A 21,635-nucleotide genomic window follows, 5' to 3' on the forward strand; every position below is an offset into this window, starting at 1 on the left:
ACAGAAGACCATTCCTGTAGCCAGGGGCTAAAACAACAAAAGCAACAGCAGCTGCCTCTGGGATGTGGTAACTCTAGAACAAGCTCTCCAGCTTCACCTGACTGGCTGCAAGCAGCTCCCACTCTCAGCACGCTTCCTGCTCCTGCAAAGAGAGATTCCCCTGCTCCCCGATTGTGCAACTGGCCTAGGATAAAAGCTTTTCCCTTTGGCCTGGGATTGTTCACCATTATCGCTTGTGAGAACAGCCACAGCAACATGTCTGCTCCCTCCAGGGAATAGGGTCACCACACAGCTTTCAGGAGACCCAGGGTCATGCTCTTGCTCCCAGATGCAACATCTCCTGACACACAGACCGGCACAACACATGATGCCCACCACCCTCAAAAAGGGCACATCTTAAAATCCTGGTTAGTGGGTACCACCCCATGCTGACCACCCTTGGCTGCTGTCTATCAAGGTGTCCATGAGAGGAGTCAACAACTCAGTATCCACAGCACCATCGCCCCTTGTCCTGGGTTCAGCAGTAGCAGTCAGTTTTCTCCTTAGTAGCTGTTGCAGTGCTGTGTCCCCTGATGGCCACAACTACATCAGAAGCATTTTACCAGACCAAATCACTTATATCAAGCATGACACATGCAAATGGTAAAAAAGAACATTCCCCTCCTCCCCCCGCATTTTCTTCCATTCAGGGTTGCAATGCCATCTTATCCCTAAGCATAACTTCAAAACTCCCTCTTCAGTTTTCCACCAAGGCCCTGTTCCCAGGTGCTTTGCTGGGATGAGCACATGGGACAGGCACCCCCCAGCTCAGCCTGCTGCCAGCCTCGCCAACCCTGCACACCTCACACCTCTGCCCCTTCCCAAGAGGTTGTGATGTCTGTCTGCTTGCCTGTGACCTCCTCACGAGTTCTTTGGGGCACAGAGCCCCAGCAGACCCCTGCCAACCTGCACTCTCTCTCATTAGCCTTTATATAAAACCTGAAAGCAATGGCACAGTGTGCAAGGAAGAAATGTAAAATAAAGGTGGCAGAGATATGAACTGTCTGTGGATAATGTGAATCTTTGCCTTCAAGCGCTGAGTCCATTCAGGGAGAAACTGCGCCCTCTTGACTTGTCAGCTGCATGTGTAATATGGCATTTACGCTAGGTGTATCCTGGACTTAAAATACGTGGATTTTGTATACCAATTACAAGCAGTATTTTCAGAGCAGTTTTTCTTTGACTTGAAGTCCTTCTGTTCTGTGATCCACTGCAGGCAGATGAACCTCATATCTCATTTTCTTCTGGTTTTTGTTTTAAATGATAGAGCATTTTCGCCATGCTGAATACTGACCTTCTACCTTTTATGCACCCTCTTAGGTAAAATGAGATTAGGCTCACACTCAAGTGCCTTTGTCATGACAGAGTAAAGAGAAGGCCATGAAATCTCTCTGTAAAGCTGCTTCTCCCAGGAATCTCACTTTTGGCTTTTCTCCTGGGTTCATGACTATCCCATCTATGTCCACTGTAGAGACTGCTGCCCTACCCCTATCCTCCTCCTCTCTCCTTATCAGGGATAAGCCCACCCTCACACACACCACAGTGAACCCAGAGAGCCAACACACTTGCAAGCTCTCCTCTTTGCTGGTTTCATAGTTAATCAAACATGTTCTCCAGCTCTGAAGAACACTTGCTGTTCCTAGCACGCTAGGTAAGATTAAATCATCATCATCTTCAGATACATAAAGAATCACAAAATGATTTATTAAAAAGTCCAAAACTTTTACAGAGCTTACGGAAACATGGTTGTAAATGTCCATGGAATAAGTGTTCTGTTCAGCGCCCTGCAGGGTGTGCTCCCTGCACTGAAGGGTACATGAGCAGTGCTTCCAGGGCAACACCAGCAGGAAAGACACAGAGGCCCAGAGCAGGGACTGGCCTATTCCCACCCACGGCTCTTCAGAACAACTCAGCTGCACTTCCAGACTTCCCCAGAACCTTCCCAAAGGCCGAGCTAACACACTCCAGCAGCACCACGCTCCAGTCCCACCGGACTGCACAGCCCACCAGCAGCAGAGGGGTGGGTTTGGATGTTCCTGGGTACCGAAGCTGCTGCAGCACAGTGTGGGCTGTGTTCAGCTGGCACGCATACAAGTTAATACCCATAAAAGTGTGCAGAACTCCCCTGCAGAACTCCTGCTGCTGCTGCTGCACATCATACCCTGCCTCCCCTTGGGCCACTAGAAGCCATTGCCTGCCAAACTTGAGTTATGAACAAAGAAGAGGCAAAGAGAAGGAACTCTCCAATAAATTCACACTGTCATGTAAAGCAGAATTCAGATATTGAAGGAGAAAATACCCTTTTGCTGTGCTGCTTGGAAGGTAAGTATGAGCAGATTTGTCTTTTCTTTTTATAATTTCATTCCTCTGTCATGCCTTTCCCATCTCTTTCCCTTTGAGATTTACTTAATCCCACTTGAGAAAAGGAAGTGCTGATCAAGATGGGAGTTATTTCGGCATCTCTTGCTGAAACATTACTTCACTTCTTGTATCCTTTTTACTCTCCAGTATTCAGCCAAGACTTCTCTTGTCTTCTGTTAATTGAAACACAAGTAGGATTGCCTGCTGATAACTCACACTGGTCTAACAAAGCCCAGTCTGTTGCTGAGTTTATTTTGGTGAGTCTCACAGGTCTTCCTGGAGCTCAAACTGCGCTCTGTAAGGGTTTGCTTTTTGTGTGCACTGTGCTAATTGGGGGCACAGCTCTCTCTAGGACTTCTTTTTCTTCAAAAATATTTTAAAAGAACATTCTTATTTTTCACATTTTGCATAAAATTTACAACATTCTTTTAAATACCGTGAACAGAGGAAGTGAGAAGGAACAGAGAGAGAACTGATGTAACCACTGTGACAACACAACTACCTTGATTCCAGTATGTCAGAGAGGGATGATGAGCCCCCCTGAGGGCATCCAGCTGCTTGGTCAGCTTAGGCAAACTGCACTGTCTAACCCCATCAGAAGATGTCACTGGCTATCTTTAGCATCTTGGAATAGAGTCATATGGCTTATTCCTACTCATTGCACAAAAATCCTCCAATCTATTCTGCATTAAAAAGCCAAACCTTTTTGTAAAGACAGTGTTTCTATTTCTGCTTTGCCTGCAGCCTTTTCAGCATCACTCAATGGAAAGTAAGCATATACTTCAGTGAACCCACTGCTGAAATGTAATCACGGCTTCAGAGGTAAGCTGAGCATCAGTGGTCACAGCACAAGCAGGCACAACACACACACACACACACACAGGTGCTCCGCTGTCATTTGGAAACGATGAGCCCCATCTGGCACGGTTGTTTTCAGTCATATGAAGAACTCCTCCTCATGATCTTCCACTCTGTTGTTAGGACTGGTGCGTTGTGTCTGCGAGTGGCAGCTCGACACTCTTTGCCCTGTGCTTTTATCCCATCTGGCTGCAGCCTGCAGCCGCTGCGTGCAGCCCCGAGAGGGCAGGGTGCTGCCGGCCCCGGATCGCGGCTGGAGCAGGCTGCTCCGCAGGTCCTTATGGAAGCGGCTCAGTGCGCAGCAGCTCGCAGAGGTGCTTACGGCCAGCCCGGTGTCCACGTTGGTCTCCGCTGCCTGCCGGCGCGCACGGCCCTGCTGCAGCTTGCTGCTCCCTTGCCTGCGCAGGGACGTGGCTTCCCACCATGGCCAGGCTGCTGCACCACCGAGGGAAGAGCAGAGGCGCCTGTGAAGGTCACGGCTGGCGGGATCAGGAGTGAGGGCTTTGCTCTGGTCGGGTTTTGCTTTGCCCTTTGTGGTTCTTACCTCCTGGCTTCGTCGGCCAGGGTTGCCCCGCTTGACAGGGAGCTGAGCTGTGACAGAGTCCTGCAGGGTTTTGTCACTGCCTGCATTAGTATGCCGATGGGAAAGACCAACACTTGTTTCATGGGGCTTGGGGCTCTCCTGAACCTGTTGAAGGAAGTTTGGAGAGAACTCCATTAACGTATCATTCTAGCTTAACCAAGTGCTGAAATCACCTGCAGCGTGAATCAGAGCCCCACTAGAGAACAGCACAGGAGTCCTACAAGCCTGGGTGATGGCAGATGAAGCTTAATGTACACAAAGTGATGATGCACATGGAGGAAAAATAATCCCCGCTTCACATACAAAATGCCAGGTTGCAAGCTGACTGTAACTCAGGGTCTCATTTCTGTTGCAGGCAGCACTGTGTTAGCATCAGTTCGTGCCTGACAGCAGTCTGGAAAGCAAATGAAACCTCAAGGATTACTCCAGACAAAATGGAGAACATTGCTATGCTCAGTGCAGTTCTAGTTCCAAAGCTGGACCATGGTGCCTGTCCCTCACCTGCAGCAGACAACAGAATGTCATGGATCTGGAAATGCTCAGAAATAGAAAACAAGGATAACTGCAAGTACAGTAAAGGAATAATTGTGTATGATGGGAATTTTAAGCCTGGGGAAAAATTAAACAGTAATTGGTGAGAAACTTCAGCAAAAAAGGGAGAGGATGTGGTTTGTTTGCTTCTTTATCAAACCAGGTGGCCTGGGTTAACTCTTCATCAATAAAACCAAGACTTTGTGCAGGCTCAGGGGGAATGACAACTCCCTGTGGGTAGCATTCACAAGCAGACCCTTGGGTTGCGTTTGCAATAAGGCAGAAAGTGTGCAGGGGGTGTGTGTAAATAATTTTCAGGTACTTAGAGTTAAGATCTACAGCATTAACTGAAGAGCTGCAGAATAAAGTGCCATGTGCTAGGCTACCAGCATGCTGCATAGAGCAGGGACACGAGTTACACATCCCCCTGTTCAAGTGGGCTCAAACTTCCTTCACCATGAGCACAGTGCAGCACAGCTACACCCCTCAAAAAAGCTTCCAAGTTTCCTGCCAGTGAATTCATGTATATCTGTAGTTGGAAGACATTGTGTCTACAGCAGGAATGACCACAGAGTAATGTGGGAAGGGACCTTTGGAGTCCCTGGAGCCCAGTCCCCTGCTCCAGCAGGACCAACTTCAAAGCGATATGAAGGTGCTCAGGGCCTTGTGCAACCCAAGCGGGTGGCAGAACAGTTTATAAAGTGATACTGAACTAGCAGTATGCAAAGGCAGCCCTCAGGATTAGTGTTCAGAGTAGAATGCAAATAGACTGTGCAGAACAATTAACTTGATTTGTTACAAATCAGCTCTGGAAGGAGAAAGAAATAACACAGGGTGGGCAAATTATTTAAATACCCAAATTACAAGAAAAATCAAGTGGAGATGGGAGGGGTTGTTTGAATGGAGGGAGAACACATCGACCCAAACTGCCCTCCTGCTCACATGCGTAATTCCCACTGTGTATCATCTCAGCACAGTCTCTCATCAGTTTTTACTTATCTGTATTCACAAACCTCAGGACCACACACTTGAACAGACAAGGCAGGGGTTTCCTATGACATTTCTCTGCCACTTTTGCCCAGCAGTGACTCACTCAAAAGATCACAAACTCTATTGCATGTGATGCTGTGTCAACACTATGCTTACAGTACATCTGGTTTTGGGTGTCAAAAATTTGCTTTCGAAACCATTTAGAACATAATGATTTACAGGAAAAGAGTAGGCTGCTATGTTCATTTAATTCAGGCAGGGAAGGGAAGACATTGAACTATCCTCCTCAAAAAAGCATTAATACATTCAATGTCAGACAAGCAGCAATGATGTGAATTTAACAGTATAAAAACATTCCAGTGATCTGTGCAAAACCTCCTCCCAGAGCACCACAGACACATACCTGAAGCAGAATTGTATTTCCTTCGTAGTCTTGTGTTTGCCACCTGGTGCTACTGATGGGAATACATGGGTTAGGCAGCAGAGGCACCAGCTGCCCGATTTCTTGCACCTTGAACTGCAAGGCTGATGAATCCTTTGGCTGAGCAGCCACGCCGATGGGCAGCTGCTTCAAGCAGAACTGCACAGCAATAGTGTGGGTTGCATGCAACACAAAGACACAGAAGTTACTTTTCTGCATGGTTGCTTCTTTCTGTAGGATCATCTCATAGAGTCTCACTGCATCCTCGTAGTTGTCAAAACTGCAGTAGAGGGTGACACGCAGGATTTCGGGGCCACAGTGCACCCGCCTGATGCCCCACACAGGCATCTGGTCATCCAGGCTATAGAAGTCCTGGTGAGTAAGGGAATAGGTGTAGTTTTGCCCATTAGCAACCTGGGCACAGCTGTAGCGCCAGGGTGGACGCTGGAATTGCTCATGGACCTGGAAAATCCGTTCTTCTCCCAATCCCTCATGTAGAAAAAGAAGAACAGATATTCCAGGAAAGCCACAGCTTCTCTTACAGTATCTCTCATAGTATTTCAGTGGAGTAACCCTCTCAGACACAAAGAAAAGGCGAATGTCCAGGCAGATCCACTCTAAAAGCCGATCCAAAGTTTGCTGCAGAAGCAATGAATGTCCTGAACTGGCCAGGAGATGCACTGTCAGAGAGTCTGCTCTGTCATCCATCGCAAAGGTTCCTGACAAAAGAGGGTGCCTTCCCTCTCCTCTGCTGCTGGGGCCTCAGTAATACGAGGTTTGTATTGCAAGACCTCAGCAGAATGAATTCAATCTCCTACTGGCTTTGCAATAACCCAATGAAATACGCAGGTATGCAGTTAATGTACATGAGGAGGCAGGCAAAGAGTGATGAGGCATTATGTGCCCATTCCCAGGTCATCTACATCACAGTACAGCTTGGCTGAAGGCTCATCTTCCAACTCCAAAACTTGAACTCTGGTCACCATATACATGTGACTGGCATGTCCAGAAACACCCATATCTTACTGCTCCTGCCTTCCATAGGGCACCAGAGATTAAGAGCTCTGAAATACAAAAGCAGTAACTCTCCAAGATGAGTTGATGCTGTCAGAGCACTTGCCTGTCAGCGGTGGAAATGGACGCTCCAGATCCAGGCAAATCCAACCAGTGCAGTCCCCACCTTTTCAAAGGCAATGTGGCACCGAGTTTGAAGATGTCAGCATATTTTCTGGTAGTGAGCAGGCTGGCGGCAGCTCACTGTGAAAAGCTTGTGATCTTTGTGAGGCACACCCTTCTGGGGCATGCAGATAAGCTATTCTTTAAAAGCGAGGAAGGAAAACAGCCTAACAAAAGAAAAAAGCACCGTGTGAACACAACAGATAACAATAAGGGCAGATACGGATCAGCTTTAGGAAAGAGGAGCTTTGGGAAAAAACCTCTGCTCCTAGTTACCCGTTTCACAACACTGGTAGCTTGCTGACTAGCTGCAAAGCTGGTCCTGCGTTGTAATATATAGCCCATAAAAGCTGGGTACCAGGCTCCCTCCTTTCAGTGCCCTGGTTTTGCCTCTTTTTCCTCCTCCTTCTTCAAGATAACTCATGTAATCAGCACCCTTAAGCAAACTCTAAGGCTTTTTCCCTTGTTCCTTGGGTTTATAGATTGGTACTTGGTTTAGCTTATCAGGAATGCTGAAAACACACCTCTTTCCAGGCCTTTTCAAGTGTCTAGATAATAAATCACACTGTCCCTTCATCTCCTTATTTTGTCAACCCAACAAGTCAAGCCAACCCCCATTTTCTATACTGAAGTACCCCCACTGCATCCAGTATTTACATCAAAACTAGGGCCTCTGACAATGCATCCAGCTCCATCTAATTAAGAGCAACACATCTCTCTGACATACCGATCTCTCTGTCAAACAGCCAGGCACACAAAGCAGTAGTTCACCAGGTAGAAAGCCCAGCTTTAATAAGAGCCTGTTACTCAAAACTCTGACCTATATATGTTCTTAGATACAATGCTAGCTTTATATTCAACTTTCCAAGCAAAATCTCCAAGATCTAAAGGTAAAAGTAGCAGTGTCCTGGTTTCCTTTGTGTAGATCACTCTATTAGAAATACACATTCATGTTTTAAAACTGGACTGATGAACACCAATGCACAATAAAAATAATAAAAAATATTACTAATATTAAAAGGCTGACTAGAAAATGATTAGAAAACCCTAATTCGCGCTGATAGAGGCAAACCCATCCGCTAACACTACCAAGCAAATAGCACAACTGTTGGGAGGGAGACAAAAAATCCAGCCTTTGGACAATTGCAGGAAGAGAGCAAAGAGAAGAGTGCAAGTGCTCAAAACATTAATGCACCCTACATGAGCTCTAAGCAGCACAATTTCACTGAAATATGGAGAAGGAAATGATTCATCAACTCTTTGCTATAGGGCAGGGGCAAGCCGTCATCTGCCTTTCCTGCGCGTGAGGAAAAGGGAAATTTTGCTTGTGCAAGGAAACACTGAAACTAAGAAAGTTCATGGGGCTCAGTGTGTAGCTGGAAGCATGAGCTGCATTTCAGGGTCTCTATTGGCGATGGTGCCATGCGATCCATCACTACAGGATAGTGCAGCTCTCTGCCTCCATCTTCACTTGAATTGCACCACCCCGGCTGTTTAAAACCCTGTGGGGGCAGCATCGTCATAGCAAAGAAGATATCATAGCAAAGAAGATATCATAGGAAAGAAGATAAAGTACTGGTAATGTGAACTCCTGCAAAGCAGCTGTGGAGAGTAAGGGCTGGTGAGCCAGGAGGAGTGGGGTTAGGAAACACTGTAGACACGACATCTCCCTCCAGCTCCCAGGAGGGTTTCCAGGCTGGCAGGAGCCTCCTGCAGGACTGCTGAAGGTGACCAGCATCTCCCCTGTACAGAGGTGAGATGTGACTTGGCTGCCATCCATTTCCAGCATCACCAGGTTTACAACAGCCAAGAAACAGCCTATACACAAAGAGGGTAAGTCCTGAACCCTGCCACCATGCTGTGTTGTGAGCAGCACACCTGCTGGAGTGGGATGGGGAAGCAGTCTCACCTGTGAGCAATATCTGACCTGAGAACAGTTTTAGGCCTGATTCTTGAAAGCATAAGCTCTTCAGCAGCTCCAAGTCAGGGGTACCCACCAACATTCATACCATGAGCAGCATGAGATGAACCTTTGCTTGGGGTTGCCTTTGCTTGAACCCATCCCTCAGAGGGCAGCCCCACCACCCTGGCTATGCACAGTCCACAGTAATGAGTCCTTACCTTCCTGTCTGCTTCAGCTTTCCCTAGCTTTCCAGTCTGGCTGCTGAATGGAAAAGCCCATTATTCATAGTAACCTACTGAACATGCCAGAAAAGATTTATTTAAGAGGCTAGAAAAACAGCTGTTCAATCTTATGTGAAGTCACTCTGCTGAGGGAAGGCAGAGGGAAGAATAGCCACAATGTGGTACTCAAAGTTTATCAGAGCCCTGTTCCCACAGTGGTGACTGACAACACAGCAGACTGCCAAGGTAGTCCAGCTTTGCGTAAAAGCAGGTCAAATATTAATACTGGAATCTACCACCAATATAAACGCCAGTAAGCCCTGCATAAAATGAAGCCTGAATGTAAATAACACACTTTATTGTGTGCAGCCTCAGAGAACACTGCTGTATTTTTCAACTCTGGTGGTGGAAAGGTGCAGCAAGATAATTAAAAATGCCTTTTCATAATGAATTCTTAAGATGTGCCCGGTCCTCCAAAGTGCTCAGAGCCCTTCATTCTCACCGACACCACAAGACTGATGATGCATCACAGGGTTAATAAGTTCATAGTAACATCTGTAAGGAACCTACTTTATGAGGATTTAGGCTTTGTATATTAGCACATAATTAACTTCAGAGAGACTGAGTGTGAATTACCTAGCACCTTGGGAGCAGGTCTCGTTAAATACATGCAATGTCTTGGGCTTACTAACTTTTAAAAGACATTTTTTGGTTTATGCCTACCTCAAACTCTGCCTGTAATAAGGACAAAACCACTAAATTAACCAGTTAGGTGACAATTATCTACAGCATAGGCAGTACTGAGACAAAAATCAGGATTAAGGTGTTGTTTGAATGCAATGAGCTTTTCAAAGAGTTTGTATCTTGCTCCAAACCTTGCGACTCCAACATAACTTCAGAGGAAAGTAAAACCCCAATGACCAAAAGAGCAAAAAACCCATCTAACCTACTACATTTATTTAAGTAGACTTCTCTCCCAAATGGTTCTTGTTCCTTCTTTTTAACCACCTAACAAGGAGTAGGAATCCAAGACGGGTCTGTCAGCAGACACATAAAGAGCTCCACTCTACACTGAGAATCAGGATCCAAGAACATATGGGCACAACAACGAAAAGGAAGGAAAAACAAACCCCGCTATAAAGAGGCCAGGGAAACTTCCTGCAGGCTGCAGCCTGCCTTACCTCCCATTGCTACCCAGAGGGCTGACACTCAGCTGCTGCTGGGAATCACAGCTCTAACTGGCAGCAGCAGCAGCACTGATGTAGCAGGCTTCAACTCCTTCCATTGACGGGACCCAGCGACTTCTGCCCAGAGAAACACTATGCTGGGAGATGCACAGACAACATGAGAGTTTCAAGGCTCATGGGAGACAAAATGCAAACTAAATGAGAGAGGCTCCTCCTGACCCTCAGCCACAGCAGCTGGGGGAACAGGCATCCTTGCAGCACTACAGCACGCGCCGTCGGTGGAACAACTAGGATCAAACCGCGTTTTCCCTTCACATTTAGTGACTGCATTTACACAAGTGAAACAAATGAATTATCCTCAAGCTACATGGACCTTGGTGCAACTGCAAGGCTGGGAGAGCAGCAGAGACGAGGGAGATCACTGGCAACAGACCAAACTGTGGCCCTGCTGAAGCCCGTGTTAGAACTGCTGTCAGAACTGTGTCAGGTGAGAGCCAGTCCACTGATAGCACCAACTATGCAGCAACACCACCACCCTCCAGCCCCTCTTCAGAGACTCGATGGCAAGACAAGGACAAGAACCTCTGAGTACGTGAGTCAGCTTTTCCACTCCTGATGCCCTAAGATGCCTGAGACACACGTGGTTAGACAAATGCCTCTGACAGATACTGGTGCCCTTCCAGATACATGGCTGGTGGCCACTACAGACACAAACGGCAGAAAGCAGGCTCCAGTCATTCAGATGGTTCAAATCCAAGCAGTTTGAACTCGGGCAAAAGTAGAAAGCCTGCCAAGTTAAGTGCATGTAATCAAAGATGCACAAGTTTCTTAGCAGAAACTCCTATGCAGTTCAAGCCTTGATGCCCACAAATAGGCACACGCTGCATGCCCCAACATGCTGTTAAGTACACTTTGCTCTGTAGTAATAGGTCACAAAAAGGCACTGCATGTCTCTGCCTCACTACAGACAGGACACTGCAGCCACAAACACAGAGTTTGAGAGATTTGGATTTCTGTGACCTGGTCAAGAGAGCTTTTGCATTCAGCTGCAACCAAATTTGGGCTATGTGTCTTCAGCAAGTTATGGGGTTCTTGAAGACAGATAGACTCTTCCTCAGTTTTCAGCTTGTTTAAAATATATCAGAACCCCCCCAATGCACTCCATACACACAAGCCAAGACCCACTAAACATAATGAGCCAATAGGAGGTTACAGCAGAAATCAGTATTATAAAACAAAGTCAAATCTGTTGATTTGACTACACAGAGCCAAAAACCAGCACTGACCCGAGACGGTATCTTCGGGAGCCCCTGCCCATAGCCCCAGCATCAACACAACTCCCACCTAGGTCTGTGTGGGACGAGGGGGCAGACAGCTTGCCTACATGTGAATTGAAGAGCTTTGCTTCAGTGACTCATTTCTGACAGATTTAACCTACCAAGTTTTACATAAGTTACATTTCAGTTAAAAACCTCCCAGAAAAAGAAAGCAGGTACATCCAAACAAACCAAGACTTGCAGGGCCCAGCAAAGTGTTTATTTAATCAGCTTAGATTCAGCATTGCTGAAGACAACTCAAGGCAAAATTCTTGGAAGGTCAGCATCAGACGCTGAGAAACTGCACCCTACTGAGCGTTAATAAGAGCAAGTCCCCAGGAGCTTGTGAGCTTGCCAACGAGTCCAACCTCCAGCTTAACAAACAAGCCAGGCCTACATGGAGTGAAGACTTCTAATTAATCCCTTTCCTGAGGACAACCCTCCCAAGATATGCAATGATACACCCCGAATTCTAATTAAAAAACCCCAAGTGTTGGCCCGCATCACACGTTATGTTGGAGTTACAGATTTGCATAATTAAGTCGATAACAAATGGTGTGGCAGACAAGCTGCAGGATTATTAGCTTCATCCTTAATAAGAGTTTCAAAAGAAGCAATATCCAAACACCAGGTTATTAGTAGAAGTAGCTCACAAGGTCTAAGAAACTACTCAGGTGTTACTGATATTTAGGGCATGTTCTAGCAAACTTTGCAAAGAAAAAGCTGCACTCCAAGCTATGAACTACTATGAACTCAAAGACCATAGTAAGGCACTATCAGGCTCTGATGCAGCTTCACTTTGAGGACTTCGGAACTCTTCACTGTGATTTTTTTCTTCCCAAGAACAGTACTGCTAGAAGCTATTCATCAACAATGAATAGAATGTGCACCTCCTGGTGGATTCCCCTTCCTTCCCAGCTTCTCCTCAGGCAAACAGCAGTGTGTGGCTCTCGGACCACCATCTCTCCAATTTCTTGTCTTGTCCACAGCTAATCCACATCAGCAGTTCCAGGACTTGAGGAGATGAGACAGGCCTGTCTCTCCTAAACAACAGTACACCTTCTTGCTTCAGGATAAACAGCTGCTGAGAGCAGGCAGACAGTGTCAGGCTGCCTGGAGACTCAGGCAGATATTGCTGTGTTAGTTTCAGTCACACCACATTTGCAAGATTTTCTTTAAAGGCAGAAAACACAGTGAAAACAAAGGTCAGTTTGTGTTTGGCATGAGAAGACTGAAGGACCAGGAGTACCTGCCTGAACCTCAAAGCCTTAGCGTAAAATGAGGCAGAACCACAGTTTGTGAGAGGACTTTCCTAAATCAGCTGATCTGTCCTTGAAAAACCTGGCTTAATTCCAAATGTAAAACTAAAGAAATTCATGTTAGGTACAAATACAGTGATAAGCTCCTTAAAGCCAGAACCAATGCTGGAGCTTTCCACATACTGGATAAATAAAATATGATCACAACAAAGGCTTCAGGTACTAACATAACGAGAACAATACACACATAATAAAACGCTCAAGGTTTAACAACCACGTGCCCACCATCATCTCAGAGCAAGCTTTGCTCCACACACCTCCCTTGCTCTCCCCAGAGATGCACCTTCCTCTCTGCATGATAGCCGATGTGCTATGGTGAGAGCAGAAAAGCCCCCTCACTGCAAGCACATGTCGCTTTGCTGCCTAAACATCGCTTTCCCGTGTGTGCACTGCACCACCTCTGCTTTAGCTTCAGCTTCTAACAGATCAAACATTAATGCTTTGCAACTCTTTGAAGGATGAGGCATACAAATCAAGTGAATGGCAGCAATACAGTGTTCAAAGAGGAAGAACAGAATAGCAGTCATTAAGATTGGAAGGTTCCTCAGTGGCTGTTGTACCTGGAATAAAAGCTGAGTTTTGAACTGCAGGAGGAAGAATAATAAAACATCACTGCTGTAAGTTCAAATGTTATTTCTTTTCCTATCCGTCTCAGTGAAACTAAATGCATTAGCTCCCATGGACTCGCTCCCCAGAGTTCCAGTTTTGGAGGAGAAATGAAGAGCAAGACCCTGACAGAAGTGGAGCTGTTTTACAAACCTGACACGTATTAATGCCAACGCAGCAGCACTTTCCTGCAGGGAGAGCTCCAGTCACATTGGGAAGGTCACACTGCACCTGGGGAGACCTGCTGTTCTGAAGAAGGCCACAATACCCCAAAACGTAAGCCAGGTTGCACTGATGTGGCTGTTGTTGCACAATGCCTGTTTAGCACTTCTCTTTGTTGAAGGTGTGCCATGATTTTCATTTAAAACAGCATCTTTACATTGTTACATTAACATTCATTTCTGCCATGCCAGATACAGAGTTAAAACATGGATAAAGCCAGCTGAATGATTCAGAATATTCAGTCCAGCTCAGGCACACTCTGGGAACTCTTCCCCACACACTGAAGAACAGAAAGTTGGGTTAATAATTCTCCTGTTCTTTTACCCAGCTTTCAGTTGGATATATACAAAGTTATGTATTTTACAAACATGACACATTCTACGAGACACAGGAGCCATTAAACTCATGCTTCAGATTGAGCACATTGGTTATTTCATTTACTGTTCAAGATAACAAAATGACTATTAACCAAAACTGGACTTTGGTATAGACACAAGAAGATGATGCCTCTTACCAGCACTATATGCAGCTGTGAGGCTAACCCTGGATTGTCAAATCTTTGTTCTAAAGCCACAGAGGCTTCTGAGTAACTGGGAGCCAAAGATGATAGCCCACCTTGCCTCTAACCACTGCGATTAACACAGCAGATTCCAATTTAGCTATAAAGGTTCTGGCCAGGTTTGAACATACACCTAGCAGTCACACACAGTCCCAGTTTTTGCTGCTTTTGAGAAAAGGGGAAACCCCATTGCTGTGCAAGCTTATTCCCTAAACCATGCATCATGACAGACTCTGTTACCATACATACATGTGCCACCTGTACAATTTAATTACAATACACCTGAGTAAAAATATTTCAGTAATCCAGAATTTTTAGTGCAATGCTTCTGTTTTTAAGGGTCCAGAAAAGTAAATCTTTTGGCAGCTGCCAATTCTCAATGAGCAAATGCAAGAAAACCAGACAGAATTATACTGAGAGCTTTAGGGTCAACTGGGCAAAGTTTGTCTTTAGGAAAGGGGGTGAGAAGAGACATTTAACTCAGGAGCAGCTTAGCATCCAAGACTCAGTCTGCTTTGCAGACAGGACTAATGTCAATTTGTTCTGCAGCAAACAGGGAAATTGCATGGATTAATTCTAGGATGCAAAAAGAGCAAGTCAAAGCTGTAAAGACAGTGAAGATCGAAAACAGCAAGAACTGAATGAGGGAGATACAGGGCAATCTTACTTGTTACAACAGCAAATGAAGTCTCCTCTCAACCCTTTAAAATAAAACTTGTAGACAAGCAAAGCACATGCCTTCGTACCTTCAAATAGCTATAAAACTCCAAACCTACTTTTAATTAAAAAAATTGGAAGTTGTAAACTCCATGTTAATTATGTCTTGTTACTGCATTTAGCTGCATGTTAAAGCAAAGAAACCAAACTTACTAATAATTACACTCAATTCGTGTGACTACATTCCTACCAATGAAATTTTAAACAAAATTACAAAGGAATTTTAAATGGAAATTAAGAAAGGCAGCAAAAGTGAAGTAAGGCATAGCAGAATTCTGCTATGGACTGTAAAAGAAGTCCCACAGATACACACAGAGCTTAAAAGCACATGCATCAAACTCACCTTAAGCAAAGTTCGAGTGACATCTTGTTCTCTCTGACCAGTTTTCACATTCTCTTCAGATCATCTTGTTCAATGGTAAAGGGCACATTTCCAAAAGGTGACTTCACCAAAAACCACTTTCTAAATAATTAGTCTTCAAAACTCTAATGGAAATCAGACTCTTAGTATTTGTTACTGAAGATAGCCATCATCTCCCATTATTATTTTAGCAAACACTCTAGCCCACGTAGTTTGTAAAAATAAACACCCTTAAACACATAATTATACAGTCATTCATACAACATTCAGGGTAAGCACTTCCAAAAGCCACCAGAGGTAGAAGCTTCAGCTGATGCACAGCAGAAGTGCAATCACAACATTAAGGATGAAGTCCTCCTATCATGGATAGCAACATGAGTATCTGTATAAGCTTCACCGGGGAATAAACAATAGACGAAAATCTTTCTCCCTGAAAAGCACATGGGAAAGCATTAACATGCAATTATCACAACATTCATGCATACAAGAAAACCTTCACACTGATACAGAGAAAAGTGAGTTACACTTTGAGGAAGATGTTTCTGATGACTTAAAACACAATCCAAACCCCAGAACTCATTCAACCTCTATTTAGCCTTGTACTACGCTAAACAGTGATTACATTTTGACTTAAGTTTTGCATATACTGTACAGGGACACACGGGCATTTTAACAATGTGTGTGGTCAGCATCACATTTTTAGAATGGCCTATGGACTAGCTGTTTTCTTTTGGAGCTAAACTCTTGACGAACAATGGCAGGAAATGTCCCTCAGCCACCTCCCCTCTGATGACTTAAAAGCTAATAAATGTGTGTGTTGGTGGGTGTGCAGTACTTACGTAAAAGCTTCTTACAAAAGCTTCAGAATAGTCAGGCTAAAAATATCACCCAATTCCAGGCTTTCCTCTGTAGAAGAAACATCCTACTACTGAACAATAGCCAGGGTTTGTATCTTAACAGCCCACAGAGGTGTGAAATTGGAGACACATTATGAACAACACTCTCCAGTCCAATTGCTACATCACACCACCACCACATATTTTATACAGCTAATCAAGAACCGCTCTGGCAGTATCTTAATGTTCTAAAACTAAGGTTTTGTTTCCACTCCAGTACTATGCATTGGGAAGCACATCCCAACTATATTTTTTTATATATATTTATGAAAGTAATGTGAACCAAGAAAAAAAACCAAACAACCTGTTTTGAATTGGAACAGAAAATAGCTACGGCTGAGAAACCATGTCATATATAATATGTGCACTGGAATGTCAGAAAAACTGTTTAATAAGAGCTCTACAGTACAATGCACACTTCAAACAATTTCTAACTCTGAGAATAATGATGCCACTAAACTGCAATTTGTAATTTATTTTTGCAGTATACTGATAAGAAAAAAGTTCCAGGGTAAAAACTAAAAAATTCATTACAGTAACAATTTTTTATTGCATGTTTAAAATGCACTCTTAAAAACAAATAGCGCTTGCTGGCTTCTCTTTAATCTCCTGAAATATGCACTTAAGATGGGAAGCCCTGGGGCTATGGATCCATCTATGATGTTTATGAACAAAATATAATCCCAATATGTTTCCCCAGGAGACAGTACTTAGTTCCAAAAAATTGTCAACCCTGTACTCTAACACACTTGTTTGTGTACACTAAATCCATTTATTTTAAATTTATTTTGTCTACATTTAGTGAAATAAAAACATAGCCCTGTACAATCCACCATCAGCAGTGAGTACAACAGCAAAAATTATTATACAGTTTATACACACTAAAATCTTTTCCTTCTTCCTATAAAGAAACCAGAACAAACCTAATCAATATAGAGTTTAATTTAGAAGAACTCAAATTACAGAAGGGAAAGCCAAAATTATTATGGTCATTTCTGAGCCCCCGGAAGCTCGTGATTCATGTTGTTGGAACAGTGAGTGCAGCTGGAAGAGTGAAACATGCTCAAGTGGTCTTCTTGGGTCTTCAAAAAATTACCAAATATTTAAATTAAACATGGCTAGTTAAAGAAACATTGGAAGCAGAGCAATATAACTGAGAATTCTGCCCTACCAGTTGTGGTTTCTTTTAAACCCAACTTATACAATGCGCCAAGTGCTAAGCAACACTACAGAAACACGTTTACATCAACACTGAAGACCTGGGGAAATGAAATTCCAACAATTTTATTTTTTTAAATGAGCTGTATTTTCTAAATTTGTCTTTATTTTTCTGTTTTCATACAGTATTGAAAACAAACGCGGCACATTCACATTTTCCCGAAGAATTGTAAGGATGATCTCTACAGGGATAACGTTGAAAAGCCTGAAGCTCAATCAATTGATGTTGAAAACTCTCAAAAGGAGTAAAAGGCTTGATCTGAATGGTCTAGAACATGTACTGTAATTTAATAGAAGAGATGGTCGTCTTAATATTAATGATTTAAAAGAACTTCCCAGTTCATGCGAAGAGTATAGTCCAAGAATAAATCAAATTTTCTGAACGCATTTTATGCTACGTAAGTGTATACTTTGCGATCCTCAGGTGTTCGTGCCAAATATTCTCTCTCAATAAGTCCTTCAATACGTTTTTTAATAACAACTGGACTTGGTAAGAATCGGGCCTTCAGCTGCTGAGTTACCTAAAAAAAATAAGGTCAAAACCAATAACGTAAGACACCATAGGACAAGTAAGATCATTAAATATCCTAACTGACCAAAATAGTCAGAAAAATACATTTAGACAGGGTTGGCTACAACTGTCAAGTGTAAGAAGCAGTCTGCAAACTTCTGACAGTTCCCCCCGTCCCATCACCTGCTTGATCATTTTTGGGTATGATTCAAAGAACTGAACCTCTACTGAGGCATGGTCACAACCTGAGAATCCTCTCAATTTCACAGCCTTAAAGGAGTTCAAGAATGGAAAATGTGTACTATTCCCAAAGATGCCAGAACTCAGGAGTTAAGAGCAGCAAGACTTTCTCTTTCCTAAGAGCTCAAATCTCTCAAACCTGGACACAACAGTCAGAACAGCATCAAAGCATAAAATAATTCATGTTAAGTACAGAAGGTTTTTGTTGCCAACTTATTTCAAAGAATTTGATAACACCACAATAGGACTAAAAGGAGGAAGTAAAATTAGATATACCCATGAGTACATCCTAAACTGAAGGGTAAGGATTTAAATCTCTTCAAATACAGAGTATCTGATAGAGAGAATAAGGAAAGGGTTGGGGGGGAAGGGGAAAGGATGGATTAAACACAGGATCTCTCAAAGCCCTTCAGGATCATATCAGAGCTGTATAACTTTCATGAACTAATATGGAAAACAAAGAATTCCCAAGCCCATATCAAAACTGTGTATAAGTATACCTCTGCTACTAGCACATTGTGTTGCATCTTCTTTCTAGATTTCATTATCCGAACTATAGCAGCTTCTATCTCATGTTTTCTGTCATCATCTACTTTCTGTCTTGTTTCTTTCCTTTCTGGATCAGATTCTCCTTGTTTGGCAGCAACTTAAAGAAAAGAAAGAGAATGTAAAGCATATTAGCAAAATTTAAATTGATTTCCTTGTGTGTTAGCTTTCACTATTTGTGAAAAAAGTTATATTTTCCTGAGTTTTGACATTCTTAAACTTGTTCTTTTTGATGAAAAGCAGCCTTAAGAACATATAACACTTTTTGGCATATTTTGATAGCAACTGACAAGGTAACAATCTGTTGTTTTATTATTGCTATGTTAAAATTTGAACAGCATTCAAATCTGCTCACAGGCACCACCAACCCCCATGCTCCCATTATTTTTCTTTAATATAGCAAATAATCCAGTAATTAAAATAGAAATGGATTAAAAGTTTACTTCACAAACTAGTTAAATACTTTAAAAGTTTGTCAGTCAGAGGAAACAGTCCAACTTTATCTTCTCCAACTTACATTCTTTGTATTCTGTTCTGCTCTTCTATTCATGCTTCGTTTGTACCTGTATGTCTAGCTTTTCTTACCCTTTCACCCAAGCATCATTATAACCAAGCCTTCCTCCAACACTGACACCGCTATACCACTTCCTCCCTGCCCTTCTTCACCCCAAAGCCTCAAGTATTTTTCAATTTTCAAGAGATTCACATAAAAAGTCTTCTGTGTAAGACAGAAACATAAAACCACAAAATCAAGTTTTGCTCTAAAACTACCCTCAACCCCAAAACATAATTCTCTATTCACAGACAATTCTGGAGTGGAAAATAAAAAGCAGAATTCCATTAAGGCTCCAGCAGTTGTCTCAGAATTTGCTTTAATTATGCCAGGGAAATGCCTTGGGCCTTGACCAGAGGATTCTCAACATCCTCATTTAGCTGCTGCTCTCCTGCTCCCCAGAAAAATTCTCAAAACATGGCAAATGTCTTGGTATCACAGCACCCTGCATGTGTGTGGAGAGACAGCCTAGCTCTCATGCAGAGGGATACACACAACGTCATGTATGTAGGTACTGTGTTTTACATGCATACATCCCTGCACAGTGTGCTGCACAGAAGCCCATCAAGTTATGCTACACGCAACAAACAGCATGTGAATTACTCACGTTGCACTTAAAACACTTCCAGTGATGCTGTACATTTTATATACAGAGATCTGCAAAGTCAGACAATAACTAACCTTCCAAAACACTCCATGTGAAGTGTACCCATACCAATGCTACAAATCAGAAATTATTTCCAGACTAAAGGTATCAATGTTACTTACGCATAAGACAAGCCAACACTTCCATGAAGTGGTGTTGTACTGATGAGGTTCTATTTATTAAACCCAAATCATTGCCTAAAAACATTACAGCTACCTGGCACTTGGAAATGGCTGTTGTACCATGGCCTATAAAAACATCACTCAATTTCACAGCAGCAGAGCAACTTGTAAGACGGTTTTCCTATTCATGAATCAATCGGTACCATATTTTTAATTTTATTAAAATTTTCATTTTATTTCTTTCAACAGTTCATTTTAATAGCTAATCACAAATTCTGTAACGTAAAAGGCTTAATTATGACTTCCACACTTCTCTCAGTATTTAAATTTTCACTTTGATGCAACTAATCATCAACTAAAGAGATATATTACTTTATTTTTTTTTACTTGTATGGATATCTATCCTGCAAAAGATAATATGTCATTTTAAGACACAGTTTTGGGACTGCAAGACAGTAGAACATACAGCTCACTTACCCGTCTGAATCTTGACCCTGTGTAGTTTAGATGTGAACTGATCATTCACCGTAAATATATGACCATTTTCTATTTCTTTTGATTTAGGCTCTTTTGTGAGAACACGTTGTGTTGGTTTGCCACATGCAAGGGACTGTAGGGCTCTAACCAGTTCTCTTTCGGGGATATCAGTCTCCTGTTGAATTTCCTAAAGAAAAATGTCTTGGTTAGTTTATGGCTATGGCAGAAGTAAGTATCATATTTTGTAACAACAGCACTGATTGCTTAATGTCCATCTTCAAGCACACAAAATACTTCTGTGACAGTTGAAGGTCTTGAAAATTTGAATTCATTCAGTGGCAAAATGATCCACCTGGGTCAACACACAGACGGTGATTCTGTCAAGTAAAGAGTCACCATGAGCCGAAAATAGAGAATTGAGTAACCAGCAGTTTCATTTCACTGCAATTTTTGAGAAGGCTGAAAGGATTTGTTCACTGTTTCCAACATTTGCTGAACAGTGAAACCACACCTTCTAATTAACTCAGCGACGGAAACCATCCGTAGTGTTCATGAGCATTCCTAACAACTGTGTAAATGCATCTGCATTCAGCAACACTGTTGAAAATAAGATCTTTACAAAGGACAGCCATGTGTTAGGCAAGTCACCAGTGATCAAGAATTAGTAAGGAAATGATACTGGATGCAGAATGATGTGTAAGGATGCTCTAGGAATAAGGAATCTACTACTGCTTCCTGAAAGCCTGTCTACTGAGCTCCCACTTATTAGAAGTTCATTTTAGCCTTACCTCTGTTTTCTTCCTTTTTCTAGTTTGAGGAAACTGCAGACATATCTGATTTCAGCATTTCCATTCAGACTCAAGGGACCTCTAGCAGCTAAAGATTAAACTACCAAATAGAAAAAATAAACCTCACAGACATGTAACTGTCCACATGAGCTGTCACTTTCTCAGCTTTGACACCTTCAGTTCTAAGAGCAATAAAACTCTTACACTGTCCCCATAAATTCCTAATTCTCATGGCACAAAAGTCGAACTGATGACCTTCAGGCTAAAA

General features: G+C 43.0%; 2 protein-coding genes across 2 annotated transcripts in view; both read right to left on the reverse strand.

The window, feature by feature from the left end:
- Positions 1–2,671: 2,671 nt before the first annotated feature.
- Positions 2,672–7,457, reverse strand: FAM124B (family with sequence similarity 124 member B). Its single transcript, XM_061365169.1, has 2 exons — positions 5,766–7,457; positions 2,672–3,946 (listed from the first exon to the last, which is right to left on the reverse strand). Exons 1-2 carry the CDS (start codon positions 6,489–6,491, stop codon positions 3,338–3,340), a joined length of 1,335 nt encoding a protein of 444 aa, XP_061221153.1. The 5' UTR covers positions 6,492–7,457; the 3' UTR covers positions 2,672–3,337.
- A 9,733-nt stretch (positions 7,458–17,190) lies between these two features.
- CUL3 (cullin 3) overlaps positions 17,191–21,635 on the reverse strand; it is a 62,148-nt gene continuing 57,703 nt past the window's right edge. Inside the window, exons 14-16 of the mRNA XM_061365171.1 lie at positions 20,580–20,766; positions 18,736–18,881; positions 17,191–18,005 (exon numbers count right to left, since the gene is read on the reverse strand). Of these exons, the coding sequence (XP_061221155.1) occupies positions 17,874–18,005; positions 18,736–18,881; positions 20,580–20,766 (465 nt within the window). The 3' untranslated portion in view covers positions 17,191–17,873. The remainder of the gene's footprint in view (positions 18,006–18,735; positions 18,882–20,579; positions 20,767–21,635) is intronic.

Source organism: Neopsephotus bourkii, unplaced genomic scaffold (assembly GCF_033783945.1).
Source record: "Neopsephotus bourkii isolate Nb327-2 ecotype Australia unplaced genomic scaffold, CSIRO-AGI_Nbou_v1 NB_1279, whole genome shotgun sequence".
Lineage (NCBI taxonomy): Eukaryota > Metazoa > Chordata > Aves > Psittaciformes > Psittacidae > Neopsephotus > Neopsephotus bourkii.

Coding starts and splice junctions, on each gene's coding strand:
- FAM124B (XM_061365169.1), bottom strand. CDS start 6,491: ATGGATGACAGAGCAGACTCTCTGACAGTGCATCTCCTGGCCAGTTCA. Junction 3,947..5,765: donor GAAATACAATTCTGCTTCAG/GTATGTGTCTGT, acceptor TTCCTTCAACAG/GTTCAGGAGAGCCCCAAGCC.